At 49.1% G+C, this 23,287-nt stretch overlaps 1 protein-coding gene across 1 annotated transcript; it reads left to right on the top strand.

Moving 5' to 3' along the window:
* Positions 1–795: 795 nt before the first annotated feature.
* Positions 796–22,669, top strand: CRACD (capping protein inhibiting regulator of actin dynamics). The gene is made up of 9 exons (XM_069457957.1): positions 796–915; positions 7,998–8,162; positions 10,722–10,790; positions 12,782–12,964; positions 13,631–14,220; positions 14,440–16,484; positions 20,153–20,343; positions 20,914–21,076; positions 22,509–22,669. Exons 1-9 carry the CDS (start codon positions 796–798, stop codon positions 22,667–22,669), a joined length of 3,687 nt encoding a protein of 1,228 aa, XP_069314058.1.
* Positions 22,670–23,287: the final 618 nt, after the last annotated feature.

Raw genomic sequence — 23,287 nt, 5'->3', positions numbered from 1 at the left:
AGCTGGCAGCCTCCGTGTGTGCGTTCCCAGGGATAAGGTAGTTTCCAAGATCAAGTCAGGAACAGTTTGCTCCTGCTGCTTCCTCCTTCTGCGTTTCACATTGCTCCTACCGCACTGTCAGGCGGAAGTCAGGCTTCCTCAAGGTATAACTCTTGAACTGAGAAGTGTGTTTTGTTAGGTACCAGCCACTTTTAAGGTATTCAGTATATACAACGCCTATCGGGATGGCCCTAACACAGATTTCTTCCCCTTTCTCTGAATTCCTAAAGCATTTATAGTCCTTATCAACCATTTTAGTACTCTTAAAAGTCTTTGTTTTGGATGTGTATATCTTTCTTCCAAGTTGGTTGTATTCTAGGAGAAAGAAGCTCTTGCCTCTTACGTCTAGATTTGTGTGTTTCTTACTAAATGCAGTTTGGCAAGACTTACTGGGACAAAACTGATAGTGACGGCTCAGCTGGAGAAAGGCTCCTCCAGTTAAAGGTTCTGCTGTGCCTTCTCTCCTGGATCCTGTACAGATAAATCACCGTCTGTGTTCCCTCCATGAGAAGCTCGGAGTTAGGGGTGTGTAAGAGGCATGCTCCCCTGTTCCTGTGGGGCCCTTTTGTCTACCCAGCTACTTGGCTGACCCCTGCAGAAAGCGACACAAAGCTGGAAGTGCTTGCTGAACAAGACAGGGAATGTGGGTGGAGTCCCTCAAATCAGGAAGAACAGAAAACTGAATTGCCAAAAGGAATGTTATCACCCTAATAAAATGAAGCCCATGATTTGCATTCCAGGTCCTTCAACTATTCTATGGGAACCCGGGCGTTTTCTCATGACAGTATTTTTATCCCTGATGGGGGAGCAGAAAGTGAGCAGACAGTTCAAGCAATGTCACAGGACAACATCCTGGGCAAAGTCAAAACTCTTCAGGTAAGACAGCTTGAGCCTGGAAGGTCAGAGCCGCAGGAGGGGCCCGGCTGTGGAGGGGACTGGGAGCAAACCCTAGTCTGGCCTTGAGTAATGGGTTAGGAGGTCAGCGGTCACTCCTGATGAGAATCTTTGCTTTCTTGAACCTGATTTGGTTCTCTGGAAGCCTCCTGTCTCCCTAGGAGAGGTACATTGTCACCATTGTACCCACCTGAGTGACACACCCTCTCCTTTTCTCTCAAATTGTTCCCTCATTTTTAACTGGACATGAAAACAAATACCCAAGAGAAGCTACAGGACTTGGATGGGAGGAGAGAGGTCAAACCATTAAGCGTTACTCACAGTCCCTGCCCTGGGGCTGGCTGTCAACCCAGAGTACGCACAGCACATGTGTACTTTCCAAGTCTCCATAATGGAACAGTGAATGGTGAGACTCTTTATTTTTCTGCTGTGTTTGTAACTATGGGTTCCCTAAGCCACCTTATATCTCAAAGGACCTCAAAGCTCTTAAACTTTCCTCCTGTTCACTCTGCAGAGTGGGGCAGTTTTCCTACCTAGAATTGACTCCGGTGGCAACTCCCTAACAATGAAAATATAGTTAATGATTCTTCACCAAATATGCTTGGAATAACAGGCAGTCAGCCAGGCACACACCAGTAATGCCAGGTACTCGAGAGGCTGAGGTGGGAGGATTGCTTGAGCCCAGCAGTTTGAGACCAGACCAGCCTGGGCAACATAGTGAGACCTTGTCTTGAAAAAGAAAAAGAAAGAAAGAATGTGAAATCCAGGAAAAGCAAGAAGAGCAAAGACACTTAGGGTCCGCCTTTGTAGGTCTGACCAGTTGCTTGGTGGAATTCTCTCACCCAAAGAAATGCCTAAGCAAGCACTTCTCCGAGGGGAGCGTGCTCGGAGGCTCTCCAGGCTGCCAGGTTCCATTTGTCTATACATCTGTAACCAGGAATGATTAAATGAATGAATGAGCAGAAAGAAAAAAGGAACAGCTGGCCTCAGTACCTACTGGTACGGGGAAGCATTGTACTCAAAAGAAAATTCTCTATCTTCTTGAGATGTTCTTGTTTCTGGGTATTTTGGGATGTCTTGTGGAACATGTGTTTGGTCACATATTCCACACACACTCATCTGAAGGTAGCAGATGGCAAACGGGAAGTAGCCAACACCCAGCACCACGCCCACCTTGCCTAGATGCCACCACCAGTGCCCAAGGCCATGGCCTTGCCCCCAGGTCCCACCCAGCCACGTCCTTCCAATCCCAGTGTTTCCTAAGCAGTCTCCATTCTGGGTTCTGTCTGGCTGTGCTTGTAACACTTTCTGTAGACTCAGAAGGAAAAGTGAGCTGTTACTTCTCATAGGTTGGAGAAGAGCGGAGGATGGTGATGGCCAAAGACCACCTTGACCCTCCTCCTCTTTCAAGTCTTTTGATTCCTGGAATATTATTCCTAAGAAGTTCTCATCCCCTGGCCCGTCATAGCCCCTTTCTAAGCGGAATGACTCACAGGTTTGCAGTCCACAAAACAGCTGTAGTTTATGAGGGCTTTCTAGGAGTTCTTTAAAAATTAGATAATAATTTGTCTTGAATGGTATCTGCTCTGAAACAGCACATCACACGCCACCGCCACTCCAAGAAGTAGATTTAGGGTTGTAAAAAAATATATTGAATAATTCTGCAGTATTGGAGTTATAGAAACTCAATAAAAATATGTGAGTGGCTGGTATTTCTGCTAACATAAGGCATGATTTTCAAGAGTCTGGTCTCATAATTAATAAAATGTTAAACGACTAACTTCTGTGAAGCAACAGTTCTATAAACACAAGAAGTAAAATGTGAGTAAAGCAGAATAACTATTTAATTTGCGTGCTCTCATTTTGACAATACCTACTCCTATGAGCTCTGCCTAATTTTGCTTGTGCCGCATGGTGGATTCACAAGCTTCCTTTCAGCTCTGTAGTTGTATTTTTGATAATTTCTAAAAGGCTTTGTTTGCTCTTGGAGGAGGGAAGTGGGGACCATTAGCACAGAAAATGTGATTTTTGGAGTGACCTAAGATATAACCGTATCACCCCCAAAGGACTGTGCTTTATTTTTCAGTCGACTAAGCAGTATGTTCCTGGTAAGTCAGAAATAGTAGTAACTTTATTAACTTGCATGAATGCTTTGCATTTTTCCGTGACAGCGTTATGCTGGTATTGATGCTTAGTAAGCAGCCTAAAAGACCGCCCCCTTGTAGACGCCAGCATGGAATGAGAGAGTTGAATTGTGTCAGAGGCATGTATGTTTTTATGTCTGGAATTGTCTTCCTGTATGTGTGTATGTTTATTTTTAAAAAGAGGAACATAACGGATAACACCTATTTGACAGCGAATTTCCTGGCAAGCTGATTACCCACCATTAGTAGACATTCTTTTGGAAATGAGATTTCTACTGGAATGCCATTTAAAAAACAAAACAAAACGTTTTTCTCTGTGGCTCAGGACACTCCCCAGCCCTTGGAGCCCCCGACCCCACGCAAGTGTGTCTGTAGTGACTGCATTTGGAAAGGTTGCCCCCTAGTGTTCACACGCAGTCATCTCACTGAGAGCTGTCCCGAATTGCCCCACCGAGTGCGGAGTGACTGGACGCAGCATAAATCAGCCTGCCCTTGCCTGAATTCTGTGAATCTGCCACCTGCCACAATCTGAGGCAAAATATTGAAACTTCCAAAAGAAAAGTTACCTATTTTTTTCTGAGTATAAAAATAATACATATGCACAGTGAGAACAAATTTTAATACACAGGACAGTTATAGGGGTCCTTTTTGAGGACCCCGTACATAACCAGTCAGTTGCTCCGTGGCTGGTAGCATGAATACCCCTTAAATGAGGGAGGGAATGCAGTGAGATAAAAAGCTACCACCGCCTGGATGCGTGGCCTTGGCGGAGCCATTTAACCTCTCTGACGCTTTCCCCACCTGAAAAGTGAGGGGATGCCCCCGAGAGGTGATCTGAAGGGCCCCTCCAGCTCTTAAAAATCTGCGACTTATCCAGAGTCACTGTTCACCTGCTGTAGCACGCACGGCTTCAGAAGCTTTGCACTTCACTGCATTTGGGCTACAATGACCTTGACGTTACCTACAGCTGCCCAGAGCATGGACTGGGGAGGGTGCCTGTTTGTTTGAGATAAGACCAGGCTGTGAGGCGTGCACTAACCGATGATAAAACTCAGGGCTACCACAGTCTAAGCCTGCAGGTAATTTTTAGAATGATACCACACCTTTGCCGGGAAATGCTTCGTCTCTTTGTGCCACCGATTCTTTGGCATAGGAGGGAAAATCTCCACGCTCAGTAGCTAGTCTCTCCTGCTCAGCTGGATCTCACTTACAAATGTCAAACTCATATGTCTGAGGACGTTGACACCTAATGCAACTGTCAAGGACACAAAGAATAAACACCTTCTCACTATTAGCCACTTCCTCCTAGAGCAGGTGTCTTTCAGTCTATATGCTTTTGCTTTTGCTTTTCTGTTTTTCTTTCATTTGCTTTAACGATGGAAGTATCGGTAGTTTGCTCAAGAAGACAGCAACTTTATTTTTATTTCTGCTTTGCTCTTACAGACTTAGTCAGAAGAAGGGCTGTGAAAGATCTGGGAAAATCTAGACGCTGGCAGCGAGAGGGCTGCAGGATATGATGTGCGTGGCATTCGCACACCCCAGGAACAAGCCTTATAAATATGGATGTGCATTCCTGTAGCATCCTTCTCCAGCATTCCATAGTACAACAAAATGGTCCTATTTGAGTGAATAAAATATAGTTCCTTTTAGCTCACATTCCAGGCTTTACAGTAACTCCATTCACAGCTACCAGCAACGTGGAGTGTCAGGATAGGCGCAAGCTTCCCCTCTGCCCTCTGATTATAATTGCAGTGTGCATTAAGGAAGAGCCCCCACATATTGGAAAAAAAAAGTGGTAGTTTATCTTTCTGAAAACTTAAGGGCCAGCTCATCTTAGTCTGGTTTTCAGTGATTGTTTATATCCTAGTTCCTCTCATGACAATGCCTGAATAGTGGGCAGAGTTCAAGTAACAAAAGCCGCATTTATCTATGTATTCAATTCACATGACACCTGAGATTGCCAGATAGGCTGTAGCAGTAACCTTTTAACTGTCCATAAATTGCACAAAATGGGAGAAGGGCCCAGTCTCCTTTCAATCAGCTGAAGGAAGCGCTCCCAGGAGGAACCACAGGGAGAGATGGTAGGTGCGAGGCCTTGTCCCCGGAGGCCCTGTCCTTGGGTGCCTGAGGATCAGTCACCACAGCCTTGGACCCTGAGTCCTGCCCTGGCCCTAGTCTACCGTCTCTTCCCGGCAGCTGCAGGGCGTGTCTGCGAGACAGTCCCTTGTCTGGACAGAGACCGTAGCGCTGCTCCTAACCATGGCCGCCATTCCCTCCTCCGCCTCATTTCCTTCACTCAAGTTTCCCAGACACCAGCCAAGGCTTATTTTTTCTGGGCGGGGGGCGGGGGGGGGGCGGGATTTCAGTAGGGGGGTGGGTTTCAAGTCAGCTTCTTGACTAAGATGCACATTTTCAGCCCAGAAGGCAACAGCATTGTGTTTCTTTTGCCGGGAAGAACATATCTGTGACACAAATCAGCCCTGTGATGGACACACACATTCTCATCCCCTCTCTCCCTTTTCCTCGTCTCCTCCCTCTGCCCTTGCACGCCCCCTGCTGGCGTAACTGCAGGTGGCCCCCAGCTCTTCCTGGGCCCCTGTGTATTCCCTCTGTCCCCTGCACTTGCACTCAATTTGCCTCTTTAACTCTCAACTTCATTTCTTAACGTTACTCTATTTCCCATCTTTGTCCAAGTACCTACCTTATTTTCTCTGTTTTTATTCAATTTATTTATTTATTTTCTTCCCACGTTTTCTTTTCTCTTCCATTTGTAGTCACAAGTCACCCCAGCTTTGGACTTTATTTCAACCTAGACTGTGATTACATTTTGCTGTATTCTTTTTTTGTTGCTTAAGCATCAGGATGGACCGACATAAGTATCTAAGAAGGGCCTGAATGAAGTAAAATATCACTGTATCCATCCTTTTTTGTGATGGTGGCAAAAATCCTAATTAAATGGCCCTAGGGTGTTAGGCCCCGTTCTCCTTGGAAGCTCATTAAGGAATTATCCTTTCCATCGTAAGCACAAGAAATGCCCTCATCTCAGTGATCTGGGAGCATCGGTGACCGACAGGCCTTGCCAACACGTCTCAATCTCAGGGATTTAGGACAATTGGCAGCCCTTGGCCAACACTCCTGGAGAAGGCTAGGCTGGGCGCACACAGGAACCATCCCCACCTCTTCTGCCCAGGTTCCCACCCCTCTCCCCAAAGGCTGCAGAGTGACACGGGCCCGTGACCTTGTTCCTTCATGTCTTCTTGTCTCACTCCATCCGTCGGCTGTTCCTACTGCGCCTGCTTACTGATGTGCTTAGAGTAGACAACTAACTGCTGCTTCCTGCTGCACTTGTTTTTAGGAGACGCCCTTTTTCAGCCCTCTCCTCCCTGCAACCCTTTTCGGCTGCTGCAGCTGTACCGCCCTGGCTGAATGCGAGCTTTCGATGTGCCCTCCTTTGCCGTGGGGCCGCGGCAGCCAGGCTCAGGCTGAAATGCCAGCGGACCAAATACAAGCCCCTGACTTGCTGTGCTCCTGACCTGGCATGCTGGGGTGCTGGGGGGCTGTGGGGAGGGGCTCCTTGGGCTCATCCCTGTCATGTCTCTGCAGTCTCACTGCCCACTCTGCAAGGCTGAGGGGGAGCTGGGCAAGGTGGGTGGATTTGGTAACCCTGAGTTCAAAGGGAGAGAAGGTGTTTCCCTGAAGGATTAAAAATGCTGCATCATTTCTTCCTTTCTACCCCTGTTAGAAGGAAGTATGATGCCAAATTTATGAGAACCAGTGGAGTGCAGTGACAATAATGCTGCATGTGATTTTGCATGACCTGAGCTCAGATTCCTCTTGGGCCACTCATTCTTTTTATAAGCTTGGGTCAGTCACCTCTCCCCACTGGACCTCTGACATTTTTTGCAAAGTGAGGGCTTTGGAGTAGGTGATTGCTAAGGTTCTTTGCAGCTCTGTGGGATAAATGTTAGCCAGATTAAAAGATAAATATGAGAGAATGCATTTTTTGAAGCATATAAAGACTATGAAACCCAAGACCTAGAGCCATGGTTCTGAGCTGGGGGCAGTTTTACCCCCCAGGGGACATTGGGCAACTTTTGGAGACAATTTTTTCTTTTCTAATCTGGCATTTCTCTAATTCGAAATACTATTTATCTTTCTAATTTCTGCCCCATTTTCCCCTCCCTTCTCCCTCTTCTCTAAGCTACCACCCACCAATCAGTCCTTGGCCCTTGTCCCCACTTGGTTCCTTTGGTCCCCTCTTTCACGGTTGGGTAGCTGCAGCAAGGCAAAGAGAAGTCCGGATTGTTCCTGTCCCTTACATGATTTCAGCATTCATTGTGGAAAGACTTGCTGGCCCTGGGACCAGTGACCCAGTGTTCTGGTGTGGGGTCTCCAGCTAGGGGCTGGTGAGGAGGTTTGCAGAAGTACAAACATTCAAGGGAAACGTGTCCAAAAGGGGCTGGAGAGTTCTCTTGCACTAACCCTAAGGGCCTTGATTTCCCGCCCCCCAGGGTTCCTACATTTCATGTGACTGTTTTCTATCCAATTTTTTGTACTTTTAAAAGAGTTTTCATATAAGTAAATGTGTAGGAGAATCAAAAAATTTTGTCATAACATATCCCAACTTTTGGTTCAGAAATGCGGTCTCTGTTACCCACTGGAAAATGTTGACATCTCCATAAAAGAGGTGGCTACATGAGAAAGCTCATGGCTCGAAGGAGGGAAAGAAAAAGAAAAGCAGGTGGAGCACACATCCACGTATTCCAGGTGGCATCGTGGTTTCCTGGCATGGTGTTGCGTGTAGAGATCGGCCATGCACAGACTATGCCTCAGTGCTCGCCAGCTATGCCGGGGAACCCGGTTGTGGCTGTTGAGAACTGCCTCACTGCTTCAGCCTGTCTTCCTTCTGTTCCTCCGCAGCAACAGTTGGGCAAGAATATCAAGTTTGGGCAGCGGCTGCCCAACGCCATTCCCATGAAGAAGGCAGGCAGTGGAGAGGCCAGCTTAGAAGAGGAGCTGCTCCCCACCAGTCCCATGGAAATTGTGACCCAGCAGGACATCGTCCTCTCAGACACTGAGAACAAAGTAAGTCTCCTCCAGGGAATGACTGCGTTGCTAACAAGCCAGGGCAGGATGCTGGGCATCCGTAACCCTGGGGTCTCCAGTGCAGGGAGAAGGTGGGAGAAGGCGAGAGGGCACTTCCTGGGGAGGGGCCCTGACCTGGAGACAACGAGGAGGAAGGGGGGGAAGGGGAGACGTGACCTTTGCACGTGCTCTTCCCAGTGCCTTCCACTCACCCTTCAAGGCTTCTGCTCCCCCTTCTGGGACGCCCTCCCTGGCCTCACCCCAAGCTGTGTTACCTCCTCTGTGCCTGCACTGTGTGTCTTTACTGCTGTCCACACAGCCACACCCCATCTCTATGTCCACGTAACTGCTTGCTCTCCACCTCTAAATGCTGAGTTTCTTGAGGACGAACTGGATCTCACACACCTGTGTTTCCCTAGGACCTAGCTGCTGCCTGCTTTGCTGGACTAATTTAAAGGGAAATGAAAAAAGAAAGCAGTAGGAGCTCAGTGAGACAGAACACATCAAACAGGCCGGCTTGGAGAGTACTGAGCTGGAAATAAAGTCACATTCCAGCACCGTCCCATCTAAGTTTGGTCTCTTGACACTTTAAAGGAAACACTTTGAGCATATCCTGTAGAGAGTTCCTCCAAAGCAGCAGAAAGGATGCCCTTAGACCTCTTATGGAAAAAGATGCAAAAGTCTAGCAGCTACAGTGAGGAATTCTCTAGGGGAGATATGGGGGGCTTCGAATCTCAAAACAGACCAAAAAACCATTCTCTTGGTTCTGCCTAGCAAAGTGCCTGAAATTTTGTTGGGTGTTACTAAAATGGGCATGCCTTAAAAGAAATCATATGCTATCAGCCAACATGTCATAAAAGTAGTAAGAAAGATAAACAAGCCGGGTGTGGTATCTCGTGCCTGTAAAATCCTAGCACTCTGGGAGGCTGATGTGGGAGGATCAGGAGGATCCACATGAGGTCAGGAGTTCGCGACCAGCAAGAGTGAGACCCTGTCTGTACAAAAAATAGAAAAATTAGTCAGGCATGGTGGCACACACCTGAGTAGTCCCAGTTACTCAGGAGGCTGAGGGAAGAGGATTGCTTGAGCCCAGGAGTTTGAGGTTGCTGTGAGTTATGATGACGCCACTGTACTCTAGCCTGGGCAACAGAGCGAGACTCTGTCTCAGAAAAAAAAAGAGAGAGAGAAGCAGTTTGCCGAGGAACGTGAGGCAGAGAAGTGAAGAAGCATGGGCCTCCCTGCTGCCCATCTCTGCCTAGGGCCTGGCCCTGGTGACTCCTGGCACCCACACGTTGACACCCTTGGTGTGGTGGGTGCAGCAGGATGGGGCCGTCTCTCCGGGCAGGTCTGACATGGCCGTGCCAGCCTCTCCAGTGCTCGGCAGCAGCAACAGCCATCGCCCTGGTGCAGGGGTTTCCTGAGGACTGAAGCAAGTGTCTTCGCTGTTCCTGATGATCTCATAAGTGCAGGGCCTGGGGGAAGGAGGAGGATTGTTTGTTCAGCGGGCGCTGTCTCCCGCGCAAGGTTAGGCAAGGGGTCCCTGCCTCTGTGCGGTCTGCATCCCCCACAGCAAACAGGTCAACAGATAGACACACAGAATCATTTCAGATCGAGAAAAGTGTGGCTGCACAGAAAAGAAAACAGGGTAATGGAAAAGTGAGTAACTTGGGGGGCCAGCGGCCGCTTATTTAGATAAGGATCGTGGCCGGACCTGGTGGGGGTGAGGGGAACGCAGAGTGAGGTGTGGGGCCCGATGGTGTGGACCCTGGGAAAGAGTGAACTCTCTTTGAAGGTAATAGGAGGCCTCGGAGTAATTTCAAGCAGAGCAGTGAACGATCTGATCTGTGTTTTCCAAAGACCTTCTGAGTGTGTGGTGTGGAGAATGGAGTGAGGCAGGGCAAGCGGACGTGGTCACTCTGGAAGGGAAGATAAGGCCCTTTTATAAAAAGTGGCGATACAGGATGGTAGGTATAGCGGGCCACCTGAGGTGCAGGTGACCCCTGGGGGTGTCCTAGGGCATGCCCAGGACACTGGGTGTGAATTCTTGTTCCCTCCTGTGAATTTTGGGCACTCCCTGGCTTTCACCTTGTCAGCCCAGCCCTTGGCGTGTGGCATCGGTAGGGCCTTCTTTTCTTCTCGCTCACTGCCGAGAGGGGAGAGGTCTGCCAGGGGAAGAGGCAGAGGCAGCCCGTGAGGCCGGGGACTCTGAGGCTGAAACTGTGTATGTGACACAGGCCTGCCTCTCGGGGAAGGCAGCTGGTGATCAGCACCTCGGCCTCTCCCGGGCAGTGGAAAAACCCCAGGGATGGAGTTGGAGACTGCCCAGGTGGGAAATGCATTGAGCTCGGGCAAGAGGACGGTGCACCCTCTGTGCTCTGGGTAGTCCTCGTGGACTCTGGACATTAGCAAAGCCCCCGCCGTGACTCCTGCTGGCCTCTGAGGCCAGCTGCACCTGTCTGGAGGAGGGGACAGGACTGTCCAGGCACAGACAGTGTCTGGTTATCTGCCCAGAACTTCCTGTTCTGGCGTCTGACTTGAGTGCTCTCTCTACTGTTCCAGTCCAGTGATACGCCAAGTTCGCTGAGTCCTCTGAATCTACCTGCAGCTGGAAGTGAAATGGAAGAGAAGGTAACATGATTTGAACTTATTTATTTAGCTTCCTTAAACTTCCTTTTTTTTGGCAATCTGCAGCCTCATTTTACATTCATAAATGTTGCCTTCATATATTACTTGAAATTCCTTCAAAATGCAACCAGTGGTAGATGTTGGAGCATCTGTTTCTACAGCAAGGCAATTGCCGAAACTGAACGCTGCTCTGAAAAATAGCCGCACTCCCAGTATACCTGTGTTTGCGGTCTTGGAAGTTGGTAGCTTTCCTAAATGTATCCCGTACTTCAAGACACTGTTAATCCATTGAAAAAGGTCTGCTAGAATACCTGTACCCAAGTCTCTAAGGAAAAGAGTCCTTATGTTTAAAGATGCAAAAACCAAAAACCTTAGCATTTAAAATTTTTTGTTTGTTTGTTTTGAAAACTTTTCTGTGTCCTTTTAAACATGGGACTTTACCTGCAGGAGTCTAGGAAACCCTGTGGACTCCTCTCCCTGTGCACCTCTTCTGTAGGAGCTGATGTGCTCTGATGAGGACTTTGATCTGCACAGGGGACCGGGCATCCTCCCAAGGTCCGGCAGACTGTACAGTGAGCAGGGTCTGCTCCTGAAGAAGCGGGTGGCTCATGACAGTGCCGACGCCCAGGCAGTGAAGAGGCCCAGCTGGGACAACTAGAAACAAAGCATAGCACTTAAATCTCAGCTTCAAGTGCTTATCTACGTCTTCAGTCTGTCACATTTGACTCTGACTCCTTTTCTTCAGGCACCTATTAGAGGATGGAAAGAAATGTTTAATTCATCTCTTTTCAACAATAGCTCAGAATTGGGTACCTATTATAAAGATAACCATAAATAAATGAAAGCTAGAAGGCCAAAGGTTGGAATTATTTTTCTGTTTTCTGTGCTTCTGGTCAGAAATTAATATGTACTGGGCATCCATTTTGCTTTTGGCACTAGCTTGGTCTTTTACCTTTTGTTCATAAATGTGGGAGGTAATCGCAAAAAGCAGGCCCTTCGGCTAAACCTCATAGATTCTACATTTATAGCAGGCACACAGTCAAACACATACCCTGGCCTTGGCAGAGCTGCGGGCAGAGGCAGCCGGAGGTGTGAGCACCCCTGGCCACGCTTTGCATTATGTGGCCAAGGGCTCTTTGCTCGCTGACGGCCAGTGAATTCTCTGTGATTACCTGCGTGGCCTCCTCCCTTCTGATGTGGCCTCTGGGTTCGCGCTGTGCCACGGTCTCTCTGACCTTTCTAAACCTGTACAATTCATCTGAGATTGTGGTTTTTCAGTGATTGCATCTGTATTCCAGAGCTATGGGCCAATTTGCAGTTCATCCTTTGAGGAAATGGACTTGCTCTTGTGGTAGGCTTTTGTCACTCCCTTATGCACCAAGGTCCTCTTCCTTTTAGCTCCGTGTGACCTCAGTGCTCTGTGACTTTGGAGTGATTGTGCCAAAACAGTTTTGCTGATCAGGAACTTCAAGCCCTAGGCATAGATGTTTATACTTTATTGTTCCTTTGTTCTTTCCACAAGCACTTAACTGAGCCCTGGCCAAACGAGATTTGCTACTTAGGCATAAAGGGACTGATATAAAGATGAAAGACACATTCTCTGCTTGGAAGGGACTAAAATTCTGTGTAGGAGCTGAGGCTTGTATGCACAGTGAGGCTTAGAGATGATCTAGTCCAAGGGTGAGTAAACTACTAATAATTTTAGGATTTGCTATTATTCAATGTAGGAAGATTAGTCTCTGAAAGGTTAATACAAATAGTCACCGGCAGAACAAATAGTCAACATCGTGTCTTTGCATAACAAAACCCTGTTTCAGTACTGAAACGAGCAGTACTGTGCCTGTTTCACTGCACTGAAGAGCCCCCCCGTGTGCGCCAGCATTCCCTGGGCCAGGCTGGGCGAGGCACAGACTCAAACCAGTGCTACCATTCTGGGAGTGCCCGCAGGCTGTCTTCGGATCTGGACTGACTTTCTGTTTTAATCTCCCCAATAGGTTGCTCCAGTTAAACCGTCTCGGCCAAAACGGCACTTCTCTTCTGCTGGCACCATCGAAAGTGTCAACCTAGATGCCATCCCCCTGGCCATCGCTCGCCTGGACAACAGTGCTGCCAAGCACAAACTGTCCGTTAAGCCAAAAAACCAGAGGGTGTCAAAGAAGCACAGGCGGCTTGCCCGGGTGCGTAGAGCCTGCCGGGGCTGACCGGGCAGGTGCCCTTGCTGGCTGGGCACTAACTCTGCCAAGTGGGTTGGTGTTGGGGTGGAGCCGTGGAATGATCTAGATGTCTCTCCATCGGGAACTTGAGTGTGTGGCAGTGTACGAGGACAAGCAGGCCTACTTTGTTTCTGTGGCCCTTCTTGACATGAGGCTGGCGCACCTCAGAAGGAAAGGTTGCCTTTTGAGGGACTCATATGCTTTGAGTTTGCTTTGCAGCAGAAAGGTGACAGCCTTCTTCTGCCATGGCTTAGCCAAAGGTCCCTCAGTTTGGTTGGGGTGGGCTTCTAAGTCATGAACTTCAGGGGAAGTTGATGAAGTCCAAATCTCTCCTTTTGCTCTTCTTAATGCTGGACTATTGTGTTCATTCATACTAAGAAAAGGGGATTTGGGAATGACAAAGGGGCTGTGGAGCAAATCACATAGATGAAGTTCTTTCCTGCGTTCCCATATTTGAGACTCCTGCCTTGTGTGACCGCTGTCTGAGCTTACCTATACCTGTACATGAGAACACCTGCTTCCCAAGTGTTCTTTTGTGATGAAGAGGGCCACCGACATTGTGAATAGGAAGAGTAACGGTTGTCTGCGGAAAAAGGAAAAGGCTAATTCTGTTTCCCTTCCCAATGACAGGACCGACGAAATGAGCAAGGTGGCCTTGAGAGTCAGCCCTCCCTGGAGCAGAACGGACACCTGGGAGAAGACAAGCAAATCCGGCATGAGGAGGAACCAGAGCCCCTGGATTCCGAAGAGGAGAAAAGACGCCAAGAAGACTATTGGCGAGAACTGGAGGCCAAGTGCAAGCAGCAAAAGGCGGAAGCAGCCGAGAAGAGACGCCTGGAAGAGCTGAGGCTGCAGGCGCTGGAGAGGCGGCTTTGGGAAGAGAACAGGAGGCAAGAGCTCTTGGAGGAGGAGGAGGGCGAGGAAGAGGAGGACGAGGGGGAGGAGCTGCAGCTAGAGGCAGAAAAGGGGCAGCTGGAAGGGCAGAGGCGGAGCCTGGAAGCGCAAGGTTGGCCCGAGCCGGAGCGGAGGGCGCGCGAGGAGCACGAGGAGGAGGAAGAGGAGGAGGAGCAGCGCAGGCGCGCGCAGGCCCAGGCCGAGGCCCAGCGGCTGGAGGAGAAGCTGCGGCAGCGCCAGCGGGAGGAGGAGGAGGAGAGAAAACGCGCGGAGGAGCTCCGAAGGCAGGAGGAAGAGGAGAGAAAACGGGCAGAGGAGCTCCGTAGGCAGGAGGAGGAAGAGAAAAGAAAACGGGCTGAAGAGCTCTGTAGGCAGGAGGAAGAGGAGAGAAAACGGGCAGAGGAGCTCCGAAGGCAGGAGGAGGAAGAGAAAAGAAAACGGGCTGAGGACCTCCGCAGGCAGGAGGAAGAGGAGAGAAAACGCACGGGGGAGGTCCGCAGGCAGGAGGAGGAAGAGGAGAGAAAACGCGCGGGGGAGGTCCGCAGGCAGGAAGGGGAGACGCCGAGGCCCGGGGAAGAGCTGACCAGGCGGGAGGAAATGGAGGCGCAGAGGCGGCGGGAGGAGGAAGGGCCTGGGGAGGCGGCGCGGAGCCCCGAGCAAGAGGGACAGCTCGAGCTGGAGGACAGAAGGGGCCCGCGGAGCCCGCTTCAGATTGACCTTAAGGAGAAGCCAGAAGAACCAGAAAACGCAAAACCCGCAAGGCAAAGAGAAGTCCCTGAGGAGCCCCGTGTTGGCGAGGCGCGGAGCCCACAGGCCGAGGCGGCAGGAGCGCGGCAGGGAAAGCGGGGAGATTTTCACGGGGACGAGCGTCCGGCGCTCGAGGAAGAGAGAGGAGCAGCGAGAACAGGCCCTCCCCAGAAACGCGAGGGGCGGCTGGGAGACGCGCAGCCGCCAGCGGAGAAGAAAGAGGCCGCCGCTGGAGAGAAGGACCGGCAGGTGGAGGAGCTCAGGTGGCAGGAAGTGGATGAGAGGCAGACCACGCCCAGGCCCTACACGTTCCAGGTGTCCTCGGGAGGGAAACAAATTCTCTTCCCCAAAGTCAACCTGAGCCCCGTGACGCCCGCGAAGGACGCGGGACTTGTCTCGGCTCCCCGGGAGCCAAAGGCCCCCACGTCCAGCGCGGCCCCCCACGCCCTGCCCTCGTCCCTGAGCATTCCCCACACGGCCATTCTGGTCACGGGGGCGCAGCTCTGCGGCCCGGCGGTCAACCTGAACCAGATCAGGGACATGGCGTGCAAGTCCCTCCTGGGCTTGTCGGAAGAAAAGAAGCACGTGGACGTCCCCGCCGTGGAGCACCCACCCCGAATGCCCGGCGACCCCCGGGCGGGCGGCGGGAAGGCCAGGCCTCCCCCGGAGTCTGCCAGCAGCGCGGCCGCGCTGGCCGAGTGGGCCTCCATTCGGTCCCGGATCCTGAAGAACGCGGAGAGCGAACCGCGCGGCGAGAGGGAGCAGGCGAGGCCCGGCGACGAGCCCACCCCCAGGGGCCGCTGTGATTCCCGCGGGAACCCCCGGAAGACCCCGCCGCTGAATGCGAAGTTCTCCATTATGCCTGCCTGGCAGAAATTCTCGGAACCGAGCACGGAAGCAGAAAACATGAGGAAGAGACCCATAGTGGGATCCGGCGAAGAGACAGCGCCTCCGCCTCCGCCTGCCGGTGCCCCTGAGAAGAGTCCCGAGAAGCTGGAGGTGCACCAGGAACCAGCAGACACCACAGAGGGATACAAATTTGCCAAAGACCTTCCATCTTTCCTTGTTCCAAGCCTTCCTTACCCTCCGCAGAAGGCAGTGGCCCATGCAGAGTCCACGGCCACTTCGGACGGCGAGACCACCCATGGCATAGCAAAGCCAGAGCCCGTGATGCCAGGTGGGGAGGAAAAGGCCTCACCTTTTGGAATAAAATTGAGAAGGACCAACTATTCCTTGCGCTTCCACTGCGACCAACAGGCAGAACAGAAGAAGAAGAAGAGGCACAGCAGCACGGGAGACAGTGTGGAGGGGGGCCCGCCTGCAGTGGGGAGCTCCCAAGGAGAGACAGAGTCAGAGGGAGGGGCCGTCAAGCGCGGCCCCTCCCTTCCCCAAGAGAGGAAGCAGGCCCCATCCACGCGGAGGGACCCTGCGGAAAGCCCTTCTGCTCCGGTAGTCCAGCCCAGAGCCCCACCCACCAGCAGCCAGACCCCAGCTCCAGAGCATGACAAGGCAGCAAACAAAATGCCGTTGGCACAGAAGCCAGCACTGGCTCCCAAACCCGCCAGTCAGACCCCACCGTCATCCCCACTCTCCAAACTGAGCAGGCCCTACTTGGTGGAGCTGCTGGCTCGCCGAGCGGGGAAGCCCAATCTGGAGCCGAGCGAGCCGGCCAAGGAAGGCCAGCAGAGCAGCGACCCCCAGCCACCATCGCCCTCAGCCCCCGAGGAAAGGAAGGGACAGAAGGACGAGGAGGAAGAAGTGATAGAAAGGAAACCTGCTTCCCCACCTCTGTCTGCTGCCGAGCAAGAGAAGCCTTCCCAAACTCCTGAGGCTGGGAGGAAAGGTATGTAGCTGCAGGATGGAAAATTCTGCCTCTGTCCAGCTTATCTTCTGTGTCATTGTTAGTGCCAGAAGTGTCCAAAGCCAGAGGTAGCCAGTGGCGCTGGAGTTGGGCTCACCTTCATTAATCAGAGGCTGGTTTGCCATTCCTGAAGGACTCATGAGTCATAGTGACACTGTTTACTTTTTACTCATTCTTTAAGGTTTTGGAAATGCTTACTGACTCTGGCAGCGTGTCTTCAGTTCACACCTGGCAGTGATACTTAGACTAGTAATAAGTTACAGGTGCTGACACTTAGACCAATGCATTTTTGATTGACAATAGAAATTCAAATATAGTCCTAATTAATCATTAAGATGTCATTAATCATTTTGAGGGGGTCATGCAGTGACGATAAAACTGGAGTTTTCTGGACTGGCATCTGTGTTCTGTCTCTGGGCAGTAGCAGCACCACGGTGGGAGGTTAGGGGATGTTAGACATCTCCATTGGGCCTGTGGATCCTGTCGATGGGTAATTGACATTGTCTCAGTTCTATGTAAAATGCTCTGTAAATGCAGCCTCCCCACCTGCACCCCACCAGGTTGCTGCTGCAGAGCCCTCCTACAAAGAAACTTTGGAGCCACCCTTACATTTGGCTGATCCTGACGTTTCTTTATACGAAATGTTTGGGCCAGCTAAGGGGTCAGTTGAACTAGCTTTTGTGCTCCCAGAGAACCTTCATCTAATAGTTTTTCATTTCTGTTTTGCAAAGAATAGTACGTAAAATATGGGATCATAGCCGAAAAGTCACTCATATTTCTTAGAAATTCTCCCCTGAGGTTTTTTCTAGAGAGGGATCATTTTCTCTTTTAAGTGTTTAGGTTTGGGGTGATTTTTGCAGAGAAAAAAGCTGTTTCCTGAGAAGTGTTGGTCTGGTTACTTGCCTTTATGAAAGACTATGTCATCCTTTTTAAATGGTCCCTTGCCTGGCTTGGTTTCCTGGATGGGTATGTTGATCAGCACTTACCATTTCTCTCTAATGATTTCTGTTTGTCCTGCTGGATGAGAGACCCGTTTTTAGTTTTGTCATTAGCTTTCATGGTATCTGCAAAGCCCCTCCCACAGAGGGACAGAGCCTGGCCGGCTCTGTCACTCACCTACTCTCTCCCCAGAGAAATAGCACTCCTGCTCACCATTTCTCTTAGAGCTGTCCCCTTGATTATTATAATTTTCTCCTCAAAACTACTCCTGCCCCTGTTTTCTTTCCCAGTAGTCACATTCTGGGCTGTCGGACTCTGCTAATTGAATTTTTCTTGATGTGATACAGAAAAAGCATGAAAGCAAGGACCATGGGCCTTGTGGGTGGTCATTTCTTCTATTCCCTGGGGTTTTGCTGTCCGACTTGCTGCTCTCGGCCAGGGCTGTCCAAGTTTGTTTGACTGAACACCCCATCAGGATAAAAATGTTAAGCACGGACCTCCAGTTTACTTGTTGGTTGTGTACGTGTAGTACCATCAGTAGCTAAAACCCCTGAAATGCCATCCACACTTAAAGTGAAGTTCATTGAAACGACAGTGGCTATAGATCTACAATTGCAAATCATGGAGTTACTGTTTATTTTCTTTGGCCAACTTCTTGTCAGATCTGTTATTTCTTCACAAAGTGGCAAGCAAACAGCTTGTCAGCTCTGCTTTTTTCTTATGCTTGCATTATTAGTAGTATATTAAGTCTGTGGTTGGTTTATGGGACTTTATACCATTTGTCCATTTTGTAAGGAATCCTTTAGTTAAAAGGGGACATATTTCATAATGAGAAATGTCAAGAGAAGCCGTTGTGTGGATGTGTGTTTGGGTAAAACACGCGAGATGAAAGGAGCCCCAGGGCCAGCTTCCCTCAGCTGCTCAGATTCCATCTCCAAAACGCCCATTGTCCCAGTGCCGCAGCTGCCATCTTTCCTCCTCTCCCTACCCAGAGGTTTCGTGTTTGAAAATTGCTTTAGTCATTATAAATTTTGTCAATTATGCTTTAAAGGCATTTTGATCCTTGTGATAAACACCAAAGTTGTTGGCAGGAAACTGGCCTTTCCCAGCAAGTTCAGATTGAATGTTTAGTCCACATTGCCCTTTTGTGTAGTAGCTTTTTATGTAGAAATCATTTAAATCTTGGCAGTTTGGTTTTTAGAAGTTTTATAAAGAAGTGTGACAGGGCCCTCGAATGAAAAACAGGAACTTCCTTAAATTTCAGTGTATGTAAAGTTTCTCAGTAAAGCAGAATGTTTGACGTGGTGTGAATTGTTTTTGATTTCTGAGTAACTAAAGATTAATCAAAAGCTCCTTTGAATTTTAGTTTTGTTTTTAAATATCTCTTCAGTGTGTTTCAGTTTTCTTTCCTGTGTTAGATTATGATTGAATTTTTATTTGATTAGGGATATTGCAATGCCCAAGGCTCATAATAAGCATGAATTCTCTTTGTACAGCATTATAGATCTAAAGGATACAGAAAAATAAACAGAATCTGCTGGTTTTTTTTTTTCTTTTTTCTTTTTGTTGCTTGAATTCCTAATTAGAACTTACTTGGTCGTTCCTCTTACGGCACAGGAAAGAACCCTGTGCTGTTAGGTAAGCGCAGGTGCTAAGGTTTGGGACCGTCAAAGTGGAAGCTTCTGCTGGATTTCAAAAGCACCACTGTAGTGAGCCCTTTCCCTGGGAGATAGTAGAAGATTCAATACCAGAATGATTACCTCTGAAAGTGCATAATTTTTACTTGAGGGAAAAGAAGGGGACCGTTGTTGTCTCCTAGGCATAAATAATAACAGGTCACTTTTGTGGAGCGGTTACTATATGCCAGGAAGTGTTCTAAATGTTCTCACACCCAGGATCTCTTTTTGTTTTCATGGCAGCTTGATCAGGCACATGCCATTATCATCCCTGCTTTATAGATCAGAAAACTAAAGCTGAGAGAGGTTAAGTAGCTTTTCTGAGATTGCAGATGATCAAACCCAGGTGTGCTCAGTTTCAAAGCCCAAGCCTCAACCTCTGATAGCAGCCACCTGTGTTGACCCAGGTTGCGTGGGTGAGACAGTCAACCTTGAGCAAAGCACAGACTGGAAGTCAGAAGACCTGTGTTGCAGCTCCGGCCTGTGTGCTAACTGCCGAGTGGCCGTGGGCACAGGCGTTGATGGCTGTGGACCCTACTGCTCACGTTTGTCAGATGAGGCCAGGGAGCAAAATCATGGGTTTCCCTGTGTTCCTCAGCGCCTTGCTGCCCTCAGCAGCCCGGTAGACAGAACAGCACCCTTTTTGCATCCTTCAAACATTGGGGTTCCACATAGAATGTCTGGGGAGATAAAAGGTTCCATTGCTAAAAATAAATTTCATTGAAGCAATGAATTAAAAAAAGAACAGTGAACCAAGTAACTCTCTGGATCCCCTCTGGACCTGAGATTTTATGACACTGGAGATGTTACTTTTTTCTTACAAAGTAGAGGAACTTCTTCCATTTCTAGGTAAGAGAAATGCCCCTGTTTCTCTGTTGGTCAAAGATGTTACCTTCCCACCCAGTGGAGTCACTCAGGCATCAGCACAGAGTTTAGGAAGGTACAGTCGAATATTTCATAGGCTTATGGATGTGCCACAGTTTTAGGTCAGCAGTTAATTTCACTGCAAACCTGCCTTTGTCCGTCCCCCCTCAGAGAAGCCGGTGCTTCAGAGCAGGCACTCTCTGGATGGCTCCAAACTTACGGAGAAGGCGGAAGCTGCGCAGCCGCTGTGGATAACGTTAGCGCTGCAAAAGCAAAAGGGGTTTCGGGAGCAGCAGGCAACCCGGGAGGAGAGGAAGCAGGCCAGAGAGGCCAAGCACGCAGAAAAGCTCTCCAAAGAAAATGTGAGTAGCCTGTTCCTCCACTTTAACTTTGCCTTCCTGAGTTTGGCTCTCTTTTAGGTCACAAGGATTCAGAACAAAACAGAACAAAAGAAAAGGCTGGATGGGGGTGGTGGATAATTCTTAGAAAGGCTAGAGCAGTAAATAAGCCAGGTGAGCATTTTCAGTGTGAAATTTGATGTGGTTTCGTTATGGTCTTAGCTCGACCTGATTTGGTAAAATCCATCACATATTGATAGCAGTGATACCTAGTAGTTACGTGAAAAATGTGAAAGTGATTTTATTTGAGCATTGGGTTGAGAGGAAATTAGGAGCCTTGTCCTGTGGCCTGGTTTTTTTAGTCAGTTTGATGCAGCTCTTTTGGGACAGTAACTTTCCCTCTTTGGCACATGGCACTTACCTGCTCCCTCAGTGGGGACCTGGCTTGAGCACACGTGGCTCACAAGTCCGGTCCAGTCCTGCTTTTGGGAACGGCGGTCAGGGACTGGCAGGCAGAAGCCCCTGAGGCCCGCGAGGCCAGTCTTGCCATGCCTTCAGTTGAAACGCCCTTTTCCTGGCTGTCTCTGCCACCAGGTCAGTGGCAGCCCGCAGCCTGCAAGCAGCAGTGTCGGCAGAGCGGGTTCGCTGCAGAAGCCCACCGCTCCGCCAGACGAGAAGAAGCCTGAGACTGCGGCGTCCAGGCTCGAGCGCAGAGAACAGCTGAAAAAGGCCAACACTCTTCCTACGTCTGTGACAGGTAGAGAGCAGGTCCATTTCTATTTAACTGCAGTTACAAGTTTCTCCTCTTAGAGTGCGCTTCACTTCCTGCAGTGTCATAACTAGTGCAGCACCTCAGGCATTGCAAAGCACAGCTCTTAACCTTGTTCGTAACCTTTGACGCTGATAAAGCTCGTATGAGCGTCCTCGGGGCATGCAGCCCCTAGATCCAGGCTTCTCTGTGCCTTCGTTACTGCTACCTGAGGTCTGGAGATAAAAAGAAGTCTTATCACTGTTAGACATATTTATTATTTGGAGAAGGGGGAAAAAGCCTTTATATTTGAAAATCACTTTAGAATGCTGTGTAATTTCTCAATGACCTCCATAGACATTTAATTTGATCTTACAGGAATTAAGGGTTCTAAACATTAAAATGAGAGAGAGAAAGAAAATGAAAATGTCTTTCAAAATAAAGTGAAAACCCCAAAGTCAACTTTCTCTGCCAGATTACTTGGCGGAAGTACTAAAAGTTTAATGCAACTTGGTGAAGCCCTTGTTCTGAAGTATTTGTCTTTTTAGTCACTGTTTTCTGCGTTTAGAAGCATGTGTGTAGGCTGTTGCCACAGGCACTAAATATGACTCAAAGATAAGATGAGAACCCTCTGAACTTAAGAAGCCTATAAGTTCTAGTGAAGAAAGCGATATGACACAAAGGATTAGGAGACTAGAATGGAGGTCAGGAGAGCCGGCAGGACCCGTGGGACTCGGTGGCAGAGGGGCCCGGGGTGTGCTTTGTGGGGAGCGGGGAGGGGTAGCTTTAATCTTGATAGATCTGACTGCTGGCTTGAGCTTTTTCTTCACAGAATTCACTGGTGGTATGACTAGAATTACAAATTGACCTTTAGTTCTTGTTATTATGCAGGCGTATCTGCTGTGCACAGAAAATTAGGCTTCTAGAAAATCTTTGAAATGAGAATTGCCTGCCTGTTGACCACTGTAGTACTGGACGCAGCGCTGTGACCACGTAGCCTGCTTCCCCTAGTCGTCCTCACTGACCATGCCAGGAACTTGCCTCTGGGTGTTGCACTGCGTTTTCCTTTTTGCATCTCCTATTTCTGATAAATCAAAATGTGGTTGGGGTGTGGGCGGGTGTGGGGGAGAAAGGATACAAAATTTCAGTGAGGTAAGAGGAGTAAGTTCAAGAGATCTGCTGTGCAACATGGTGACTACAGTTAATATATCAGATTATTGAAAAACAGAGATTTTAAATGTTCTCACCACAAAAATGGTAACTGTGATATAATGCAAATGTTAATTAGCTAGATTTAGCTATTTCACAATGTATATAGATTGCAGAACATCACATTGTACATGACAAATACATACAGTTTTATCTGTTAATTGAAAAAAAAATTTTCTAATGTGGTTCTGACTTAACCTCCTTTCTCCTTTTCCTTCAAAACAAAATCCAGTGGAGATCTCCGACTCGGCTCCCCCGGTGCCGCTGGTGAAGGAGGTCACCAAGAGATTCTCCACCCCGGACGCTGCCCCCGTGTCCACAGAACCAGCCTGGCTGGCTTTGGCCAAAAGGAAAGCGAAAGCCTGGAGCGACTGTCCGCAGATTATTAAGTAAAGTGACTCTTACCCTTTACTGTCGCCGGTTGTTGGCTCCTCTCTTGCCCTTTTTATTTATTTATTTTTTATATGAGGTGAAGAGACCAAGCTAGGGAAAAGAAGCATGTTTTATAGGCTCTAAAATAATGTTCAGAAACGGAACTGGTGGTGGTCATTGTAAAGAGTGTTTGCACAACCCTCGGTGCTGGTGCCTTGAGCTCCTCCTAGTTCTCAAGAGAAAATTCCGTCCAAGGGACCCCAGGAAGCAAAACCTCTACAGTAAGGTCTCCTCGTGAGCCTGCCACGCCCATTCCGTGGCCCTTCCGCATACACACCCACGGCCCGTTCAGAACACATACTTTTGCCAATCTTTGTAGTGGTTTTTTTGATTCTCTCTTTTGTCCAAAATAGTTACCGCACCATATGTTTGGGGATGTTTATCCTTTCTGCAGTGACAGTGAAAGGATCGTGTGTAGATAGAAACAAGAATGCCTGTTCTCCTGAACGCAGTGAGTAACTGGGAATCGCAAGGGACAGTCTGGTTCCCAACTCTGTGCCCATGTGTGTCATGAATTTTCCCCACCCTGAAGCTGTAACACAGAAGACAGGTCCATTCACACTCTGACCACACTGTGCA

Source organism: Eulemur rufifrons, chromosome 24 (assembly GCF_041146395.1).
Source record: "Eulemur rufifrons isolate Redbay chromosome 24, OSU_ERuf_1, whole genome shotgun sequence".
NCBI classification, from domain to species: Eukaryota; Metazoa; Chordata; class Mammalia; order Primates; family Lemuridae; genus Eulemur; species Eulemur rufifrons.
Note: the sequence above shows the minus strand (reverse complement) of the source record. Positions and strands in the feature narration are given on the sequence as shown.